The sequence below is a fragment of the Pterocles gutturalis genome, unplaced genomic scaffold (genome assembly GCF_000699245.1).
Source record: "Pterocles gutturalis isolate BGI_N339 unplaced genomic scaffold, ASM69924v1 scaffold15908, whole genome shotgun sequence".
In the NCBI taxonomy this organism is placed as follows: domain Eukaryota; kingdom Metazoa; phylum Chordata; class Aves; order Pterocliformes; family Pteroclidae; genus Pterocles; species Pterocles gutturalis.
This window is the reverse complement of record NW_010120760.1, coordinates 583-24,665: the sequence shown is the minus strand read 5'-3', so window position 1 is coordinate 24,665 and position 24,083 is coordinate 583. Positions and strand designations below refer to the sequence as shown.

Below are 24,083 nucleotides of genomic sequence, written 5' to 3'. Positions count from 1 at the left end.
TTAGGAAGTTGACTTTTTATCTGAGAAGTAAAATTTCCTAAGAAGATAGCTCTTGTGTCACACCCTCAGTGGTCCAGGAGAGACAACCTGAGGTCAAAAGCAGAAGCGTAACAACCCGTATTACGCATCAACTAAGAATTTGAGACTCATCCACAGCTCCCAATAAACTAACATGAAGCATCCCAGAAACTCTTCAATTAATAATGACTTATAAAAGAATCAGCTTCTTAAGTACACACGTAAGGTTAGTGAGCACCAGGACCTCTTAAGATCTAAAATAATCAATGCCAGGAACTCCAATTACAGACAACTTTAAATCTTTCATGAAATAACACACACCCCTCCGCCCAAGTATTGTGACACAACCAAAAATGCATGTTAAATTACACACTAATGAAAGAAATACCTTAGGAACTAGTTACAGAAGTGAAATCAACAAAGCAGTCTTAATTTTCTCAGAACATTATTTATTCCGCTTAAAGGAATGAGAAGGAACAGTATCATACATTTTGTACATGGACTGTGGGAATGGGGTGGTGAAGAAAGGAAAGGCGAAAAAGAAACTTTAGGGAACAGAGATTACAGAAAAGTTTAACCTGACATTGTTATAGAAATAAATTAATAAATACACACCAGTTAAGTAGGTTTAAACCTTGTCTTAGAGCTACGCTCTGAGAACTTGAAAAAAAAAAAATCAACCAATCAGCCTTTTAATCTCTTAGAAATGCAATGGGTATATAGTTTGTGATAGCCTCTTTTAAGTCTCTCAAAACCAAGAATGGATCATCAATGCCAAATAATTCACAACACTCTTATTTATAAAAACTCAGGAAGCTCCCCCTCAATGCTGTAGAGCTGTACTGTGAAAGGACAAGGAAACACAATACTGCACAAGATATATTTTCTTCCCTGTATGCTATCAGTCATGGCTCCTCAAAGCTGCAGAAAGCACTTGAACGTTCAACTGGAAATATTTGTTGAACTTTGAAAGTTATACAATATTAATTCTTCTGGCTCCACTGCACAGGGGGTATACTTTATTCTCAACCACAGACAACAGTAACAGAAGTGAAGATAAGGTTCAGAAACCTGTGGTCACACAACAAATCAAAATAAGATCTGAGCCTCTATTTCATCTGTAAACTGCAACTAACAAGTTTCACAACCACGCTAAACCTGGATATTCCAACCCAAGCTTACCCTATATCTATTAACCTAACACAGGTTGTAAGAGACAGAAAAAAGAAAACTAATCCAGCCACCAGTCCTCAATCAAGTTACTTCAGGATTTCTGGCAAACACGTCCTCAATGGTTTTGCAGGATCAGCTCCCCTTTCTCCTTGCCCAGTTTCCTTTTCAAAGTTCAAGATCCCCCTCAGAATCAGCTGCTGACACCAAGACTCCTGAATAATTCTTCCCCTCCTCCCAGTCCAGTCAAAATGTATCATCCTCAGGACTTTGCTTTTAGCAACCCTTGCAAAGAGGTCAAGATATTTTAGAGACACAAGCCATACTGGATACTCAAGTTGAGACCCCTTAACTGAATCTTTTTCAGCACTCTCAAAGTGAGGCTTGTAAGCTTTCTCAAACTGGCCACTCCAAAATGATTAAGGCCTTCTGACTGTTTCAGATATGCATTTGTGACTTTGTTTATCAAGGACACACACACAGACATAAAGAGTTAGGTTCAGTTGGGCGTAAGCTGGGGTCTAGTACTACTGAAGACGCCCCAGGTGTTCCACCAGGCCTCCAGTGGGTGTTCCAGTAGGTGATGGTCTGTCCACAAGGCACATGCCCCAGCTGCCAGGCCTGGGTGATGCCTTGCACATCTCACTGCTTATCAGATACTCCATGTGTAAACATTACAGATTAAAGCTCCAAGAGAGTGGATTAAACAACATCAGTATTATGATCAACTAAGTGTGGTGGATGAAAAGTCAGGAGGCCTACTTCTGACAATGATTTGCCAAATGAGCTTGCAGAAGAAACTTTCACTCTACTTTGCTGTATTCTCAATGAAATTAAACACGGTGCATTCTGAGATTCAACTGAAGATAAATATGATTAAGTGATCAGCAGCATCTAGCACTTTGTTCATTTCTCCAGATCAAACAGCCCCCACAAAGAGAGTGGCTATTCATTTATTAAATGTCAGTAAAACTAAGATAATGATAATTAACTTCTACAAACCCAAATACACGTTCTGTAACACTTTGCTGAGTTAGTTGAAAGCTTTAGGAAGCTCCCATTACAGAGATATGCTACCTATTTCTACACAGTTCAGGAAGTTTATGGGTTGGTACAGAATACTTAAGACATGTAGGTAAGACACGTAAAGCATCATATAGTCTCTTTACATTTGCAGCAAGACATGTCATGGAAAACTGGTAACTCCAAGCAGTATTATTTAGGGACTTAAAAGACAAACTAAAACATTCAAGTACCTACGGCAATGAAAAACAGGTTCTGGAGGTGTACTTTACAAACAACAAATAAATTAAATTACAAACAGCTATATCCTAGTATGCGATTATATTTGTGAAATTTAGGTGAAGTAATCTGATTTTTTTTTGTCATGGTAACATGACAAATTATCCTTGACTGTAGTGCCTAAAAAGTCACAAAATACAGAAAAAAGACCCCTAGCAAAATCAACCCCTCAAAATGCAAACAGTACTATTCATTCCAAACAACCTCATTCAGGATTCTACATATGTTTGCTCCCTTAAAATCAGTTACAGAGAATCTACCCTGAAATCTAGATGTTTAAGAACATATATTTAACAGCTCACTCATACTTTAAAACAAATTCTAGAACCACAGAAGTCAAGATTCCACCGAAGCACCTCAATCCGTCCAAGAAAAATTATCTTTCTCTGACCAAGTGCAAATAAAGAGACTGAAATTCTGAAACTTACCTGTAGCATACCAACTATTTCCACTTTATTAAAAAAGATGAAAGAATGAAGTGTTGATAGCATATTTTCCTCAAAAACTGAGGGAGTGGGTAGGACCATATCTTGAATATACTGTACTCTGTATGTTTGATGTATTTTTTGCTTCAGCTCTGGATCAGATATAGGAATCACCTCTTTAAATTTTGCCGTTTTAGTCAGAAATTCCCTGTGTTTCCGTGACTGTGATAAAGACGGATCATATTCTAGGCATCCAATTACGTCCATTATACATTCCTCAGAAAACATTACTTCAAAAAGTGCAGTTCTGTTCAAAAGGAAAATTCCTTTAATTATTTCATATAAGTGGTGTAGTCCTTCAATGTTCTCCAAGTCTTCACACACATGAAAAATTTCTAAGAGCTTCTTAATATAGCCCTCATTTTCCAGTGCTAGTGCGAGTTTTTCACGACGTAACGGTGAAGGCAGTGAAGATGCCACAAGTTCTGCAATTTCTTCTAGTCGACTTAATTCACAAGATGGCAATTCTAGACCTGGTGATGACATATCATCAAAGCGTTCTTCCTCAGATTCATCGACAAGATCCTGAGTAATATCAACAGACGGGTCTTTGCCTTGAACCTACAAAATAACATGTTCAAAAAATGTTTACTGCTACTTGAAAGCTTTTTTTAAACGTACCATTTCAAATGTCACCCTCTTTTTCTTTGTATGGCCAAAATAGAAGCGTAAATGTAAGTTTGACATGGAGAACAGCTGGTTTGGAAAATATAAGATAATTAAAAGATTTCTCCAAACAGAAGACTACAAAATTATTTCTACATTAGATATCTAGTTCTATTTATTTTCTATAAAAACCAGGAAGAATAAAGAAAAATGCTACATTTTCTGAGTACTTCAAATAAAAAAGGAAATTAATAATCACTGGTATGGATGACATAGACTACTGAACTAAGCTATTTGCTTCCTGTCTTTATCTTCCACAGACAGATTTTCAAACGCAAACCAGTATTATGTTACTGCAGTGCTAGCTTTAAACATTTATCTACAGGATAATGCTTTTTGAAGCTTCTGCTACCTCAAACAGAGAGGAGAGGCCAGTCTTCTTAATTTAATTGTTGTTTTCAGTTCTGGAGAGCTGTAAATCAAAATCTGTTACTATGCACTTTCTAAATACTCAGTCACAGAATTCCCTCTTCATAACAGAAAAACCCAAACCAACATCAACAAAAGAGAACCAGAAGAAATCTGAAGCTATCAGAAAACAAGGCACAGGACTCACACAGATCTCTCTAGAGATACAACAAAGAAACTGTGGAAAGTACACCTTAGTGAAAAAAAGAGACAGAGGCTTGGGCACTAGAGTGTTTCAGCTTTAATGACAACTTAATTTAGTATCTGCTTGGAGTCTGATGTGTCAAATCCAGAAAGGCACTGCTGTGTAGAACAGCAGAAGATACTATTCTTTTTAATCTTGAAAATTAGCAAAAAAATTCTGGGAGAAATAATTCTTCATGGATAACAAGCCTATACTTAATTAAAACCCAGAACGCTGTTCTAAAACCCACATACTCTTCTTATACATCAGCAACAACTTCCAGTATAAGTGGTATCAAAGTTTTCCTCTTAGAAGAAGCTTTAATGACTAAGGAAGCTAAAGATCTTTATAGTACACTAGACACAAATACAATACCATGGCCTCAAAACAGGATGTAAAGACACTGGTTTCTTACAAAAATATTAGATCTTTATATGAGGCTGAGGAAGCTGGGCTTCTTATCTGGGTATTTCCCAAGAACACAATTTCCGCTTTCCCCCCTTTGTTTCTGTCCCCAACTTTTGGTCCTTTCACTGCTAAGGTTCCTGGAAATGTTTCTGTACTTATTTACATAAGCTTCTGTACTTATTTACATAAGTGGTAAACTGTTGAAAAGACTCATTCCTAAAAAAAGGAATGCTCTATACACATGCAATTATGAAACCAGATTTCTTTTGCCTTATTTCTGAAATCAGTGAGAACAAACTTCAAAAGACAGCGTGGAGAGAGCTAGAAGTTTGTTAAGAACAAAAAGAGAGAGCACCTAGAGAGAGTATTAGATAAATTTGGAGAAATCCCACCTAAAAGAAAATTAAGATTTAAAAAAAAAAAAAAAAAAAGATAAAAAAATAAAAAAAGTTGTAATTCATGGAACAGAAGAAAAAACCCAAACAAGAACTGACAAATTGAACTAACACGAGTGAATATATTGACTAAACTCTTCTGTGTATTGGTGAACAGTTAATACCTGACCAAATGTTATCCAGAAACAACACTGATTCAGTGACTATACAGTCATCCAGTAATAGTGGTAAAACATAATTAGTTAATTAGCACATATTAAAACACATACATGATACATACAAATTGTTTGATTTCTTTGAACTGTAAGAATTATAGCTCCATCCCTCTATTATCACTTCAAAGCTATCTCCTACATCAACTATCAATCTTTCATACCCTGACAGTCAACAGAGGCATACTGTCACATTTACATGACAAAAAGTTCTGTTGAGAAACTCAATATTCCCCTCACCTGAAACAGAAGGAGAAACGTAAGAAGAGAAATGTGACTAAGATATGGTCAAACCCATGAGAAATACATTATAAAATCCACTAAGAGCTCACATACATTCTTCTCTCTACAATAAAACTTTGGACAGGTAGCCTTTTCCCTTCTGGCCAACCTGGAAAAAGTTAAATATGAAATTAATTGTTTTGAAACTTTTTAAGCACTCATTTTGAACTAAACTTCCTTGGGCCATAATAGAGCTAAAAAGCTGCATTAAGCAAAAAGACCTGAAAACGCTCAGAAAAAAGCCCAAGACAAACATACTCTAAGTTGATATCAAATTTCTGGAGGAAGGAGAAAGTTTTCAAACCGAAACACACAAGATTTGGGGGAGATGGCTAAGACAATAGTTTTTACTTCTTACTACTCTTTACAGATTCACCTCTTAGAACAGTCTAAAAATTCTGAACACAAACATTAGGATGATTTAGGTGTCTCAATCTTACATTTATCAAACTTACCTGACATATTTTTTCCCATATTTCATCACATCCTGCTTTTTCTTGAAAGCTAAGTGCCAAATCATAATTTTCAGCTTCAGACCACACAATCAAGGTATCCTTTAAAGAGAGGAAGAGTATTTTCAGGCAATGTATTTCACATTCTACAAACCTGAATAGTGTTTAAAGAGTAAAATTTTAGAATAAAAACAGCTTGACACCTAATTATGACAGGACAGTATTACAATACAAACGTCATCATCATACTTTGTAAGTTTTTTGCATAAATCAAAATAATGACGTTCCAGAAAAATACTGAAAAGTTTTAGCTCTTCATTCACGTGACCATAATATTGTAAATCTCAAAAAGGCTGAGTCATAATATGTATTTCTACCTCAATGCATCCTGTGATAAAATATGGTAACAAAAGCAAGAGGTTTGGGGTTTTGGGGGGGTTTTGTTTGTTTTTTTTTAATCTGTTTCAATTGGAGCACATAAAACTGGACATCTTTTGTAGGATCAAAGTCACAATCATTTTTTTTCATTTTTATAGGCCCCAGAAGACACTGTACTGATGCACAGAACAGCTGCTTAAAAAGCAGCCTCAAGAGACCTACAAACTTTAAACACGAAAAGGAACTTGAATATGCACAGAGTTAACTGCCTAAGAGTATGAATACCTATTACACTGAACCATGCACACCATTTTTACTCATTCCAAACTTCAATTCTGAAAAGATATTTTGCCCTAGATTTCTAGAAGTTAGTTGAAACCCTGCTTAGCTATGTTTACTACCCAGACACATAAGCTCCCATCTACTTACTAGAATAATTCAAGAGTTTATCAGAGCCCTCATATTGCATGCAAAAACAATACATGGAAGTGGAAGCTGATGCTGCAAACAGCAGTATCGCACACTGATAGGGTATTTGATGCAGTGTTTACAGACAGTCTGCTAAATAACTGTTAGAATTAAAAAAAAGAAAAGAGAGAGGAAAATATAACCTGTATTATTTACATATTGAATCAAGTTTTATTTTAAAAGTCTTTTGTCTTCCTAGAACAGCTAGCTGAAATATAGCCACACACAGACTGCATTATTTCAGTTAAGTGCCACAACATGCATTTACTCACGAGAGACATGAGAATTCTTCTACTTATATTTCAATGAGAACCATAAAACGAGTTTTTTTTCTTCGTTAAGTATAGATTTTGCTCATAATGATTATTCCTAAAGTAATTAATTTTAAATATTTGCAAAAGTTGCAAGACATTTATAAAGTCTAAGACAGTTTATTCATCAGGCTTAATTTATTTCAAATATTAAAATGAATGTTGAGTATAAAGAGAAATCTTACATTTAGATTTCGATATGCACTTACTAGTAAACTCCTTAAACTAAATAGCATGATCAGCTAGCTCCATTAGGATTCAGTCAAGCAATACAATATAGTCAATTTGCCATTACCAGAGCAGCTATACTGCTTCAGTGGCACTAATGGCTTTACCTTGCAAATGGCAAATAGTTTACCTTTTCCTTTTCCAAAGGGTTGAGGAAGAGGTGGTACACAGAAGAAAGGGATTTAGGAAGACCACCTCCAAAATACAAAAGGAAGAAGAAAATCACAATTAATAGTTTATTCTCTACAAGACAGGTCACGGTGCGAATACTCTGGTAATAACAGATTGACAGCACCTAGTACTGCTGACTCCTATAGAGTGAGAAAAATAACAGTTTACAAAAATTTAGAAAGGGAAGACTCAAAAGAAAAAAAAACCCATCCTTTAAAAACCGTATGTACCTCACTGCAATATTCATTGTATGTATCCAGTTTAAAATCTAATACATTAATCTCTGCAATTACCATTTATGCTGCAGTAATTTTCAAAGCCACTGTCTCATTAGCTTCCCACTGAGTGGCACTTATTTAATTTTAAAAAAACCCCTAAGACTAAATCTTAAGTAGACCCCAGCAGAACTTTCAACACTCCTATCTAATTACCTTTCCATTTAAGTGCAAGTGGTTAGATTTCTAAGCGAGCCCTTTCCAAAGGTCAAAATGTATTTTCTTCCGTATAAAGAGCACGACTAACAAATAGGGAAATGACTACAAGAACACAAATAAGGACAGTGTAATTTACATTAACTGCAGTAAGTTGAATAAACAAAAGCTCTAAGTCTGAATAAAATCCAGTAGTGGACCAAGACAGGTCTGTCTTTTTCGCCTGGGGAGAGGAGGGATGGAGGGAGGAAGGCAGGCACAGCAAAAATGAAAGGGAAGACACAAAGGTAAAGCTCCTTCTGAAAACAATAAACAAAATATTATCTGTTGTCTTATCACACAAGGCTTTCATACTATAGATTAATATCAGTGCCTCAACAGAAATCTATCAGCTGCTACTCTCCCAATCTTTAGTAAGAGAGTGTTTGTACATCCTTTCTTGCCTCAAAGAGCACATGAAGGCAAGTCAGAAAAGCACTTCACTGTTGCATAATACTCAGTTCAGTCAAAGTTTAAATTCACTGTTAAATGGAGACAATTATTAACGTAATTTCATTTTCTTAATCCTACAAAGTTTATAACCATCAAAAAGAAGAGCAGTGCAAGACTTGTACATGTTGGGAGAAGTGACTGAAGGAAATTCTACACATAGTTAAAGATAAAAAAACATTAACAAAAGCCTAATTTCTGCTTGTTTTATTTAAGGGAATCTTTCTATGTATTTGATCTGACATCAGTGTAATTTGAATCCACTAACTACTCTGGATCTCTCAGCTAAGGAATACAACTATCTGTTGCTTCCAAATGCCAAACATTACTCCTTGTGACTCCAAAAAGCAACTGTAATATCTTAAAACTGCCTCCTCCATTCCAAGAGTAAACACAAGTGTGAACAAATATTCTTAGTAATAATAGCTACTGGTTAGAGAGGTAAGGAGATGAGTCTTCACAGAATCACAGAATGTTAAGAGATTGGAAGGGACCTCAAAAGATCATCTAGTCCAATCCCCACATCACCCCTCTATGAGCATAAAATCTTCAATCTTGTATGATTCATAAAAGCAGTTCTAGCTCCATTTCATAATTTTTTTTTTGTATTACATACAAAATGTTCACCTCTAGACAAGGAACTGGAGGGGATGACTAAAGTGAACATCTAATTTTTTTCTCATCTAGCATGTTGTTAAACACAATTAAAATGTGAACCTGCAGTATTAAATTATAGCTACATTGTGTGAGCCGAGTCATAAACACAGACAAATGTTTTATCATTGAAGGCTTTTCTACTGAGTGCTCTGCAAGAATCATAGCATTTTTCAAGATGCATTAGAGTTCTTCGCAAGATCTTTTTGAAATAGGATGGAATCAGGAAACTACTTATGTAGAGCTCATGATCTTATTCTGAGCTTCAAAATCATTTGCTGCTTCACAAAAAGAAGTATTTTGACAATAATAGCAGCTGAATGTGTCATCACTACCCTAGCCCATACAAAATTTGCTGTCTCCCTAAGACCATTTATATAAATTTGTCTTCTTTCGTTGTTCATTATGACTGCTCAGATATAATCAGGAATTCATAATTTTAAGCAAAAATTTTGAACGTGGCCTCTTTTTAGAAGACCTGTGTATTTAACACTCCCATAAGAGGTATTTATCATTTCTACCAATGGAAGTTAACTTTTCGCACTCTTATCCTTATAAACAAACAGCCTGAGGCAAAACTTCTTCAGAACACAATCAAGCATTTCTCTGCTGCTTGTCTCATTGTTGGCTGCATCAAGTCCACATGGAACAAGTCCTGGTTAGAGGTTTCCAAGGAAGCACTACTGCATGCTACAGCTTTTTCATTCCTAAGAAACTAACCTTCAAAAATACTACTGCAATCACTTAAACCAGAAAACAGTGACAATTGTACTTAGATGGACAGGGCTCAGTATCTACCATATGATTCCTCCTCAATTTTTGAAATTATTTCCAAAAGGCTTACTTTCCTTAACAGGCAGGTTGTTGAATACATATTGTCAGTCTCAAGTTCTTGCTGTAACGCTCACCAGAAGTCACGCTTTTATTAGACATTAAATCAGTTTTATTTAACTATTAGCAAGCTGATTAGCAGATGTGTTGTACAGCACTCACACAACCTCCAAAGCAAGCCCTAGGACTTCATACTGAGGAATTTCAGAGCAACTAGTACTTCGGATTTGATTCTGCTGTAAAATTGATTTAAGATTTCTTTCCTAACATGACAAAATTAAGAAAACCATTATTCTTTGGCAATGCCCTCTCACTGGTGTTCACATCCAGGGAGAATACTAGTCTTCTCTGTAGCTCCAAGATATTCTAAATTCCTATGAGATTTTAGGCTACTCTCAAGAAGTAGTGGTGCCCCAAAATAGACAGTTCTTTTGTAACTTCTTGCTTTCTGTCTTAAAAAGCAAATTAATCTCTTACTACTAGCCCTCAAACAATTTAGGCCCATGACACTTTGCTGGCTCCCACCGGAAGTTCAAGAGGAAAGTTGTTTCTCCCCCTCTTCGACTGCCTGATAGCCAGTCTTCCTTTTCTAAGCCCTCACACTGTTCACAGTTAAAGACGCTTCCTTGGACACGCTAAGCCACTTGTCAGCATCTTGCTAACTAATTATTTACAGTCCAAAAATTCAGCTTCATAAGCAGCTTTCTGCTGTCATGACCCAGGTTTTTTAAGTTAAATATAGGTAGGTTGCAGCAGAATCTTCAGGCTAAAAAGCCCACCCCAGACATGTAATATAAAGTCGCAATTCTGCATTTGGTTTTGTGCATTTGCTCATTTAGAACCTGGATATCTGGATGCACTAACAAGTTATCCCAAAAACCGGAATAACTTATCAAAAGCACACTGACTCTTTTGGCAGAATGTATTCCATTACCTTCTAGAAAAGCTCAACGACCATACACGACTTTCCAGTTAGCCATTTCATAGCTGCATTCCCATGAATCATATGAAATAAAATCAGTTTATTACTTCTATAACACAACTCGATTTCACAGGAAAATGTGTTAAAGGAACATTTCATCATTTAAAACAGATGAACCAACCCACCCCAAAACCAACAATGCTCACTCCCCTTGTTTCTCCCCTCACCCCACAAAACAACACACTTTTCCTTACTATCTTAGCTATAACAAGCACAATTTTTATTGAAATAGTTTCACTGTTGGCTCACTTCTCCTGACAGCAAGGGTAGGAAGTTCATCTTCTCTGAGCATTCTGCCAGTGCCTTTTCGAATCTTTTCAAAGTTTATCTTTGTTGCTAATAAGTCTGCTCTCCATCATTCAAGGATAGACACCTTTGAGCTTCATAGCTAGTAGATGGTACTCAGGATGAATTTAAGCTTCGTATTCTTCTGTGGAACTGAAAAGGCAGAGGACAAGACAGTGGTTTCTAGTGCAGAGGCAAGACTTTGTAGCTGGAAACAACTCAAGTCTTCCTTGTTTCAGGCACAAGAAGGGATGGATGTAATATGTACTTCATCACTGGGTTAGAGGATGTACATGGATGTATCTGAAACAGAGGATCTAAGTCCTTCTGTTTTATTGCTAAACCATTGATAAAGTATATTGAAAGTATATTGAAAAGTATATACCCCAGTCCACACCTGTCTCAGCTTTCTTGCTATATAAATGCCATATAGAGTTTATTTCTCCTTTAAGGTTGCATACGAAGAGGTGTGTTGTCCTAAAACACAAGTGCAATTATTAATTTTCTGAATAAGGGGAATCACTTGTTTAAGAACAGTACCTCTGTCACTAGCATTTTGGAGTTGTGTTATTTTAATTCCTTTAAAAAAAACCCCAAAAACAAGAGCATGGATTGAAGTAAATTGACTTCACCAGGACATTAGAACTAAAATGCCTTCTACCTTTACTAGTATATTACAAAAAACATCAAAACCAGAAGAGGAAAAATAAGCATTCTACATGTGGTCCAACAACCCACACTATAATTAAATTCCACTTACTAAACAAAATTTAAGCTGTGTGCTACTTACCCATAATTAAATCCAGTACATTCCATACCAAAGTTATAGGACCATTATTGTAACAGTTTAAAACAATACCACAAATATAACTTAATATGCAGCCCTAAACAATACAAGTCAGAAGGCCAAGTAGCTGTACTGACGCAGATTTTGCTTTTTAGAATAAATCTTCTGCCTACAAATACTACCTAAACATAAGAAATACTAGTCCTTTCCTAAGCCACAGGACATTAGTTTCTGAAGTTGTTTTCCTTCTAGCTCATTTTCCTCATATGGATTCCTTTCTTCCAGTTCTAATTTAAGTCAGGATGAGTTTGCCAGGAAGTATACAACTCCAAGCATTCAAAAACATCTACTGTTAGCAATTGTATGTTACAGGATCAGATACATAGACATATCCACCTTTTTGAAAGCACAGCAGAAAATGACTCTTCATTGTGACAGCAAAACAGATCTAATTTATCTGACTAGCGAAAAAAGGTAGTTAAAAGACTGCCTGTGTGTTTCATGCTTTAAGGAATTATTTCAAACCTCTAGACAGCAGGCAAGTCTGGAAAGACCAGGGACTAGACTGTGCAAACTGAAGTACCCAAGGACCATGCTGATGTACCAAAAATGAGTTCCTGAGTAGGTCTCAATATCTGTCAAGTGTTCCTCCTCTCCACCAATTAGTTCAGCATTTACATGCACACAGAGACCTGACTAATCCACAATAAAGGGCAGTTGTTGCTTTCAATCCTGAACCCCAAAAAATCTTAAGCAGACAATCTGACAAAATTTGACTTGAAACTCAGGCTCACAGAGTAGAGCTTTTGTTGTTGGTTTGGGGGGGGGTTGTTGTCTGCTTGCTTTGGGTTTTTTTTTTTTGTAGTTTCCATGAATGTTTTACATGCCAAGAAAACAGAGGCAGAAAGGCAAACTTATGCTCAGGTTTTCACACTTTTGACAAAATAACAATCTCAGTTATCATTAAATTACACATATGAATACCCTGAGATTGCATCATTTGTGATATTAACAATTAATGAGACAATCTGTTTCACACTGGCACTAGTCACACAGAATGGGTAAAAGGTTCTTTCACCAGAGGAAGAACTTCAGTGATTATCACAAAGGTATCTACAGGCTTCTTGAAGAACCCAAAGCAACCAGCATAGCAAGCTCCCCCAAAAGCTTATCTAGCACATACCTCTCCTTCCTTCCAACCACAAATTATATTAGTTGGTCCAATAAAAGATTTTTTCTTCTTACAAGCCTCATATCAGCCTAGACGAGAGTCAGAACTCATCCACTTACTCCATTAGATATCCAAAGTGCCCACAAGCCATATGCTAAGTATGTCACAGTAAACCCAGCTCTTATGTACTGCTGTGTACCCCTTTAAAAGGGAATGGGGGTTCACCCTCACAAAAAAAATTTGAGATAAAAGGCTGGTAAGACCTTAATGCCGGAAAGTTACTCTGAAGTTTTAAGTCTCATGTGTCTAGAAAATTTTTCTTGACATTTTATGAGCATAAATGACAGCTGTAGACAAACTCAAAAGTAAGTGTATCTCAGACTGCAATTCCACTAGCAGCTGAGGTGACCTAAGCATTGTTCTGCAGCCAAAAAGGAAAGATCTCACTCGCTCTTCCAAGTCACAGTTCCACAAACGGATCTTGAGTGAGGTGGCTTGAAACTTCTGCTGACGTAAAGTTACCAGTTTTTGAAGAGGGATTTGGAGTACCAAGTTGATTTTCTTGCAGTTTAGTGAGTTCAGGCAGTACAGAGTTCTAGGAGCTGAGCTGGAAAGCAGCAACTCTTCCTTTCAGCTGCTAAGCTCCAAGCTTAGCTCACAAAGAATCACGTTTAAGCTCTGGATTTGCCTTTTACTAAGGAAAAGTGTTAAGTAGGTATCACCTGAAAGATAATGTACTGCAAAGCAGGATTAATACACGCACCAAGAAAGATTAGGTATTTCTAAGACTCAAGGCGGAGCCCCACATTCAATCTACATTAGAGACTGCTTTGCTTAAACAATACGAACAATCTACCTGCAAATATGAATTTCTATCTATGCAGTTAAAAGCTTTAAGAACATCACTTTTCCTTCTCTAGCACAGAAACCGTACAGTGCTGTTCTAACAGGACAGATTCATGTTTAATATTTTTCTCTCTAACCATGTTTTCACAATCACCAGTATTGGATTTGTGCAGTGCTAGGTTACAATACATGTCTGACTCAGAGTAGCAATGAGCACAAACATGAAATGCCGTTGCACTGACAGGCATGTGTGGTAGTTTGCACTGATCTTACAATTTTACGCCCACTTTAAGTAGACTTCGTGTTTGATCTGACATAAAGTCTACTAATACAAAGCTCACCTCTCAATGCTCTTTGAGCAGATATGAACCAGCAAAGCAAGTTCACACTAGATCAGTGCCTTATGCCATAGAGCTGTGAAATATTTAATGTAATTTCAGGAGTCCTAAAGCTGGAGTTACTGCGTCATAGAACCACGACCTCAAGCTATCAAGGATTACAACTAAGAGCATTTTGCTAGTCTTGTCCTTATTTAACATCTGCAATTAATTCTCCACCACACAATGGCCTTACCAGTTGTTCAGCACAGATTGTTTATATAGGGCATTACGAATTGTATCAAGGGGCAGATACAGGTTAAATTTTCCAAAGAAGGATATTTTTAACCCAGACTGGTTCTCCCCATTCAGTTCAACATAAAATCCTACGAACAGCTGCAGCCACATAACCACTCAACTGCCTGTGAGCAAAACTACAGTATGTCTATGCTTATAATAAACTATAATAAACTATTGAAGCTGGAGACTGATCTGAGATGACCAGGCAGGCAACAAAACACAATCTGGTTCAGCATTTCTAAACCTCTAAGGGTAATTCTCAGCATCCATGAGATAAAAACAGCAAACAAACTGCAAGACCTACAGTTCACTTCTCACACATCTCAGTAGCATTCTTTAGGGGCTCACAATGTACGGCTTAAATAATTGAAGCAAGGTGCAAACTAGAGGTGAGAAGCTGCTTTTATGTATACAGAAGGCTTTGAAGCAGTAGTAACCCATATCCATCTCCTAAGTAAAAGCCAAACAAAGGTAAACATGTAAATAGCTTTAAAGCCTTCTGGTCTTCTCTTAAAGAAAAGAAATTGAGAGTTCTAGTATCTGAAATATGAAGAAAAAAAACAGATGATATTAAGTTTCAGATACTGTAATCCTCAGGAACCTCAGCTGCTCTGTGATATTCAAAACTATGCTCTGCCCATCTCTCCCAAAACATTTTTTGGTGTAAAACAGAGTGCAAGTTCTATAAGTAACATCACAAAAATGCAGAGAAATAACACACACATACAAAAACGTTGAGAGCTATTTTGCTTACTATTTTTGGTACAAGAACATATAATTTGCAATAGAGGCAAAAAAAAGGACTGTATTGCTGAAGTTAAAGAACCTGTCTTTAAACATGAGGAAAAAAGAAGTATGTTTACCTGTTGCTTCTGGTACGCAGTATTCGGGTTAATTTTGGACTCCAAAAGAAGAGAGCCTAGAAGAAAAAGTTCCACTAATTATACGTGTATTAATATTTCAATCTCAACATGAATTTTCTGATCCCTCTTTCCTCAAGTAGGTATTAACACCTTTCCTCCTAACAACAAGCCTGTGAGACCCATATTCTACAGCTTCATATTTAATTTTTCCCCTCAAAGATATTGTTCACATAGTGTATAACATCAAGAGAGTTTTCAGGACTGGATTTTTAACCTTGTTCTTATTCTGAATAATGACTTTTCCATAGGAAATTTTCTAGATGTGACAGTCTGCAAAAAATCAGCACACAACAAGCATCACGACTGCATTCTGTAGATCACCTATGGTTGTTTTGCACAAGATCTGCTAATTTGTGATATTTGTTCTTAAAGTTTAGCTAAAACACTTATATCAGTTTGTGGGAAAGCATATCTAGAACCTAATGCTTGAAGCAGCAACCACTGTGACTGCCAATATCAAAAAACTTCAGACGTGATACACTTAGGAACAATGGTTTCACAGTACCTTATACTGATTTAAGACATAGCACAGCAATTCCATTCTCATTTTTGTGTTTTCTTGCCCTTCCCGTAAGCATTAGTGTTAATACATGTTACATTTAAATGGTTCAGAGGGTTCACCTAGGTGAAAAAAACCCTTAAAACTGCTTTTATTTTTGGTCCAATCACTTCCCGCTTCCACTTTGCTGCTCAGCGTGCCAGTGCGTGAGGGACTCTTTATAGCCATAACTTAAATTTATGTATCTGCAGAGCTTCACTCAACATACATGGAGAAGTACTAACAAATTACGCTGCATAGTCAGTCTTGTAATTAAAACATAAGGCTGCAAGCACCCCTTCGAAGAGGCACTTCTCCATTCATTTACCTGCTTAAATTTATTCTTTAATAAAGACCAAACTTTAAGTCTAGAATATTTGCCAAATATCCTCACAAAATCTACACTAAAGAAAAATTAAAATGCTTCAACTGCCACAAATACGAAGTCTGAGAACATGAAGACAAGGCAAGAAAACAAACTATTTGGATTTGAAAAACATACCCGGAATTGAAAATTGCACTTCCAAATCGCACAGTAGAATCAACAATGACTAGCCAGTTTTCACTACCTGAAGAGCATAGCAATTATAAAATCCATAGCAAAAAATATTCCAAACCAATGTTTTTTTACGAAATATCACCATCCTCAGTCTCATAAGTTACATTTACAAAAAAAACGCTGGCACTCCTTTCTTGAAGGATTGCTACTAACGGAAGATCACAGAATAAGATTAGTTTGGGCTGGAGGGGACCTTTAAAGACATCTAGTCCAACCCCCTGCCATGGAAAGGGACATCTTCAACTACAACAGGCTGCTCAGAGCTCCATCCAACCTGACCTTGAATGCTTCCAGGGATGGGGCATCTACCACCCCTCTGGGCAACCTGTGCCAATATTTCACCACCCTCCTTAAAAATTTATTCCTTATACCTAGTCTACATCTATCTTCTTTTAGTTTAAAACCATCACCCCTTGTCCTATCATTACAGGCCCTACTGAAAAGTTTGTCCCCATTTTTCTTATAAGTCCCCTTTAAGTCCAAAAGGCCACAACAACACCTCCCCAGAGCCTTCTCGTCTCCAGGCTGAACAACCTCAACTCTTGCAGTGTTTCTTCATTAGGTGTTCCATCCCCCTAATAATTTTTGTGGCCCTCCTCCAGACTTGCTCAAACAGGTCCATGTCTTTCCTCTGCTGAGGACCCCAGAGATGGACTCCAGGTGGGGTCTCACCAGAGCAGACTAGAGGGCAAGAATCACCTCCCTCAACCTAGTGGTCACACTTCTTTCGATACAACCCAGGATACAGTTGGTGAGCAGGTGTTGCCAGCTCACATCCTACTTTTCATGCAACAACACTCCCAAGTCCTCCTCCACCATGCTGCTCTCAATCCCTTCATCCCCCAGCCTGTATTGATACCAGGGGTTACCCCGACCCATGTGCAGGACCTTGCACTTGGCTTTGTTGAACTCATTAGGTTCACGTGGGCCCACTTCTTGAGCTTGTCCAGGTCCCTCTGGATGGCATCCCATCCCTCAGGCATGTCAGCCACACCACTCAGTTTGATGTCACCTGCAAATCTGCTGAGGGTACACTTCATCCCACTGTCTATGTCACTGATGAAGAAGTTAGGTTGGGGGAGGTGAGGGAAGGGAAACTAAGGAACCAGATCACAGAACTTCACTTGCTGAAAGAATGGTGTATCATTAAAAGAATTACATAAATATTAGAACAGTTTGCTGTCCGATAGGAAAGGTTATTACTTTACGAACTTAGAAGCTTTACCAAGGAGTCTGGTATTCATTAGCTTACTATGTGACAATCAGATACAATTAATTCACCTTTTTTTGTCATTAACAAAGTAACTTGCCTGTGATGGCTGCTTCTTCATAAGTCAGCTGTTCTACAACAAGTAGCCTTCACTAATGAAGTTGGCTTGAGAAACTATTGCCCTGTCTCAACTGTGCTTGCAGCAAGAGCTCTTTACAAACTAGGATACAATCCAACAACACAACTGCACTATATAGCCCTCAAGCAAAAACAAGACACAATGAAAAAGCATTCTCCCCACAAAACCACGTGTACTACCCTTTTCTTCTTTAAGAGTTTTTCCAGTTTTCTAACCTGCATCAGCTCTGTTAACAAAGCAGCTTATTTGCTTAAGTGTGACAGCATAACCACACACACACACACAAAAAAAAAAAATCACAACCTACAGAGCAGGACAGAGAAGGAAAACACTTAAGATGAGCTTTACTGATGAATTCAATACACAGTGGTACTTAGGCCATAGTCTCCAGCTTTGAATTTTGGGTTTGCCTAGTGAACATCTACAAACAGCATTCCCTTTCCTGTTACGATCATCAATGATAGGCACTATTTCACTTCAATCTTACTTTCAGATTCAAAGCTTCAGCTTCAACTTCAACCACATTAAGTTTTAGGACATAATTTTTTGCTAATAACTTGGTTAGCTGATTTCTATAAAGTCTTAACTGTCTAGAAATATTTAATAACAGCAAATATGAACTAGAATCTTGTAAGAATTAAAAGCAATTGATAATTTCAACATTATATTTTAACTGCTGAATGCAGATCTACAGACATGAAAATCCTGAAATTAGCAGAATATCATTAACAACTTGAACGCCACATTTGACAAAATACTACTAAAAAATCTTGAAGGCAATTGAATGCAGACATTTCATCTTCCATGATAGAAATAGATAGTAGGGAATGACTGACCTCTTTACTAGACTTACCACAAAAGAGCATTTCTTCTTCTCTACTAAATCTGATACTTGCAGGGAAGACAAATCAAGCCTTATAAGGCTTGACTTGCTTCTCATTATAACATGACTCAACTTATTCCTCACCATTCCGGACAATAACGAGAAAAATCTGAATTTGGAGACAGAAACATACTGAAGTGTAAACTGTGTTCTATCATCTATAACTGCCCCAAATCCATCCTTCTGGAGAATCTGAATCTCCATTTGTGCAGTTTGTTCCCCAAAAAAACCAACTCAAAAATCAGTTACTATTCTACTAGTTAGTTCAGTGAGTTTATTTTCATACAGTTTTACAGGACAAGGCCCCTTCCTGGTATGAGGCAGTCTTAAGTCTCTGTTACTTGCTTCAGGGAACCAGGCAACAGTGACAGATGTCTGTAACACAAATATACTATTTAGGAAAAGTTACAGAAATTTAACATAACACGAATAAAGTTCTTCTCTATTCAAAGTCAGTATCAGTATTGATTCCTAAATACAGTTCAAGATGCTTACTCTTGCATTTATCATAAGCAATTGCTTTCTGCGTAGGTATTTTTCTCTTTATACTATCCTAGAATATGTTAAGACTATCCAGTCTACTTTGTAAAAATATACTAACAAAATTTCATCTTCACTGACCCAATTACTCTATTCAAAGTTAGGTAAGACCTGAAAACCTTAATGCTAGTTATGGTTTCAGCAAACCCCCCCCAAAAGTATGCAGATCTCGTTATTTTCTAAATTATAGCCTTGAATGATTTTGTAAAGGTAACTGCAAAACTCTGGTACCAGAAAGTAACATCTGAAACCACCTATAAAGAAGAAAACATTGATTTGCAGAATTCTGTTATTTGTCCCTGTAATACAATATAGCACAGCTGGTTGTTTTTTTTTTGTTAGTGTAACACTGTTCTGTGCTGTGAAAGGAATGCACGTATAGAGAAAGGCTTGCTCAAAAGGAGATTACATACAGATATACAACGCTATTTTCAAATATATTTAGAGAACTTCAAATATCCCAATCCAGAGTCTTAAACAGCAAATCTGCAGACTTGTTTACATATATGCATATGGAGGAGACCTGCCTGTATGGAATACCATTCTTCTCCTATCAAACTGTTCTACAGATCCTTCCACAAAAGGAGAAGAGGTACAGTGTCACTCATAACTCCTCACCAGTATGAACATGCTTAAACGAAAATTTCAATTCAAGAGCTGCTTTTTTGCAAGGCGCACACAGAGGTTTAAGTTCTGCAACCAATTCTGCTGCTAGTAAATCACAGAAACCAATTCACAGAAACTTAGGAAACAGTTCAAACTGACGTCCAAGAAAGTGCTCCGCATTCACAAGAGACTTCTTAACTCTAACACATTTCCAAAGGTCCCATTAAGGAGATGGAAGAACCAGGAGAAAAAAACATAAATAAAAAATCTCCCCCTCCCATAATTTTTTCATTTTAGCCTAAGTACATAACTGCAAAATTTTCTATGTTGCTTTCCTAAAAATAAATAAATAAACAAAATTCAACCCTTGAGTTTGAGAAAGGTAAAGCAAACTCAAGACAAATTTTGGCTAAGCCTTCTGCCAGTATTAGAGGGTTACTGATATCTAGTCTAAAGAAACAGCAAGGATGTGGATGCCTACCCTGTGGCAAAACTCATACAGAATTCAGAAGTGGCATACTACAACTTTTGAACAGAAGTGATTACATAGTTCCTAAAAGAAAGATGGCAAATACAGCCTCCAATGGGGGAGTTCACTTTGGCTTATCAAAGAAGTTTACACCTCCAAATTAACCCAGGTTAGTTGAACAGAAAAGTTCATTCCAGAGGTCACTTCAGTCATCTGGGTTCAGAACACAAAAAAAATATCTGAAATCATACAGTGAAAATCTAGAAGCGCACAGACATTAAGAATGAGGCAGGCCACAGTAGCCTAAAATATCATGTGAGAAACAGGTAAGAAACCAAAGCTTCTGATTACACAAAGACACTCACATGGAAAAGGTGATAATTTGTAAGAAAGGAGTTCGCTATTGCTGTACTGCAATTCAAGTAGAATACACTGCAACTAGGAATCACACAGTGAAACTTTTCAGTGTTTTAAGTAAAAAAGTTTACAGCTGTTTTTAAGTGCAAAATAAATACAATTCCCTGTTTCAAAGCATAATGTAACTGAACTGAAAGCAGTTTGTGGTATTTCTGTACTATAATGGCATACTCCAAATTGCCTTCAATGACTCTTAAAGATCAGTGCCTCAGAGCACTAGATGTCTCAGATAGCAACACAAATCACTCATCTGCTCTAAATTCTTTTAAGATGGTCTTAAAAAAAACTCACCAACTGCCTCCCCCAAAAGAACCACTCATACAGATAACAAAAATTGCACTCTTATTCAGTTCTAACTGCTCCCATTCCAGATGATAGCTTACCTTGGACTTGACAGACTGATTGCAGCTCCCTTATCTAAGCACCCTGACCCTGCCATAAGATGTCAATGACTTGTAAAGCAGCCGCTGAGCTAAACCTAGTCACAGCTGCACAATCAAAAGACTAAACTACGTGCTAGCCCACCTGGTCAGGCAAATTAGCCTGTGGTAATTTTGCTGTTGCTCAGTGCACAGCGGAACTGGCCCTTTAACAGGAGTGGGAATTTCCCAAGCACAGCAGGAACTACTTCCTCGACTGCCTCCCCCACTAAGGAAATGGAGCCCTCAACTTCAGGCAGATCCTGCAGTTTTCAGTCAGCTTCCTGGAATAAGTCAGTAACAACATGCCAGCACACACAGGACGAATCTCAGCTCAACGCTAGGAAAAGACAGCTTAGAAAAGGAGGAAGGGAGAAGTTTCATTGTGGAAAGGGGAGAAGATGACAAGAAGACAATACAAGAATGCAATGCAATCATGGAGGCAAATGATGTATAGGTCAGGTTGCTAGTACTTGTATGATTTTGATAACGAGAAAAAAAAAAACAAACAGAGTCAACAGTCAACTACTTAATTTAGTTAAAAAGGCACATGAGGGAACACACAAATTGCAACACACCTAAAACACAAGTCTGGTGTCACCTTTTTCCAAACCATTTGCTCACATCTAAAAAAGACTGCATTTGCCTTCAAAATTAGCCCACAAAATTGACACTGGCAGTAAACAAAACACAGATTTTATGAGGTGTTTACACAAGCAAGTTAGAAAAACTAGCCTATTAATAGACTGCACATTTACCCAGGATTAATACTACATACTAAATTAAGAACTTAAGCTCTGTGCATTATTCAATACTCTCGAAGTACATGGATACTGTTTGAGAGAAGTCTAACGTGTGCATTCTATTAAATATACTTGTGTATTAGGATCAACTAGTAAATTCCAGCCAGTTCTGCTTTGATTAGAGTATCTTAGCTATGCAATACAAAGTAATGACTTCATCCTTGTTTTGGGATCATTTATACCAATTTGTATTTTTCCTTCTGGCAACAGGAGTCCAATTCAGGTTCCAATCAGTCTTAAGCACACACATCCCACTGAAAGTCAATAAAGGGATTTTAGTTTGAATAGGCTATTTCTTCACAAGCAGGTTATGAACTGGAGTTCTTTTGCTTTCTTTTCTAAAAAGAATTTTTAATAAATCAGGAAACTGTTTAGCATAGAGAAGACATGACAGTTTTTAAACATGTGCACAGCAGCCATGTAGACAGCAAGGAATGTATCTACAACAAAATATACTGTAAAGATTACCCTAAAAATTGATAACCTTCTTTTTACCTTCCTCCCTCATGTTTAAATCAAACTATTACCATTTTGAATCTCTTATACTATGAAGTTGGCCAAACTATAAATGCATCTTCTTCAGTGTAAAATAAATAAAATCAAATATCGATTTAACTTTTTAAGGTAAAAATCAAGAAACTATAAAACCCCGAGATTCATGCTGATCAGAAGCTCATTATCGAAATCCTGCTCAGATGAAAATTTGATTCCTCCGTATCAGTTTATGATCTTCGCTATAAAGATTACTGTACAGGTCGTCAGAACTTTCTCAAACAGCAAGAATTAACAATTCTCAAGTTGCTTTTCACCCTAGTTCCAAATAAAGAAAATTACAATGTCTGTCGACAGTCACAAGCTACAAACAGATTTACAAGTCACTAGATACATAGCTATAAATCTAATGAAGTATCGTCACGCACTGAGATAATTTACTAGAAAATGCTACATGCTAGATTATTGCAAAGTATATTTTTAAAAATCTACTCTGATCACAGCAGTCATGAACTCACTTAACCAATAATCAAGACTAGTCCAGACATGTAACTACAGGAGCAGACACTACTACTCAACTTAGACTGTTGTCATATATTGTCAGAAAATGATAATGCATCGCTTTAAATTTATTTACAGGAAGATCTAGAACTGTTGAAACACTAAGAACTACTATTCCAAAAAAAAAAAAAAAACCCAAAAAACCAAAAAAAAAACCCCCAACAAAAAAAGCATCTCTGAAAATGCTGTTCTGTCCATTACATTGTCTTTACTACTATAACAACTGTACTTTGATAACTGTTGGTATCTTTTAGAGTGTCTTGCGTAATTCCTGCTACCAAAGAAAACGGTGTGGGAGGTAGGTAAAAAAAAAAAAAAAAGGGATGTTAGCCATGCAATGACCTTTTAAAAATTTATACTAAAAAAACATGATCTAAGTTTTGAATAACTCATTTCACGAGGGCATCACTTCCAGAAACATCTAAGGAAGGACAGATCACTATGATCAGTTTTCAAACTGGAGTGCATGGGGCATTTAATGATAGATTACTAGATATCCAAACCCATACAAGATTTAGAACAAGACGTAAACATATTTTGTATGCAACACTGTGTATTTACTATGAACCAAGTGCCTACTACGCTTGCACTTGACGGCAATCTTCCATTTCTTTCACTTGGCCTAACACGAATGAACTATGGTTACTTCCTACTTGCTTTTAGGAATAACATCTGAATTACGCAGCAAAACATTAAGGCAACAGACACAAAGCTAAACCCAGTTCCTTTTCTGGGTAGAATGAGGAAAGATTGTACCTTCAGACATACACACTTACCATCACTCTCTGCCCTGACTAGCAGGGACATGCCCTTCAGCCTCTCCACGTAGCAAGAGGACACATGCCCTGTGCCTCGATCATCCCACTGGCGGTCCTCATTTAGCGTGTAAACCT

General features: G+C 37.0%; 1 protein-coding gene across 1 annotated transcript in view; it reads right to left on the bottom strand.

Annotated features, from left to right (window-relative positions):
- SMEK1 (SMEK homolog 1, suppressor of mek1 (Dictyostelium)) overlaps positions 1-24,081 on the bottom strand; it is a gene marked incomplete at its 5' end in the record, with an annotated part of 43,198 nt that extends 19,117 nt beyond the window's left edge. Inside the window, 4 exons of the mRNA XM_010077013.1 lie at positions 2,919-3,536; positions 5,986-6,084; positions 15,495-15,550; positions 23,967-24,081. Of these exons, the coding sequence (XP_010075315.1) occupies positions 2,919-3,536; positions 5,986-6,084; positions 15,495-15,550; positions 23,967-24,081 (888 nt within the window). The remainder of the gene's footprint in view (positions 1-2,918; positions 3,537-5,985; positions 6,085-15,494; positions 15,551-23,966) is intronic.
- Positions 24,082-24,083: the final 2 nt, after the last annotated feature.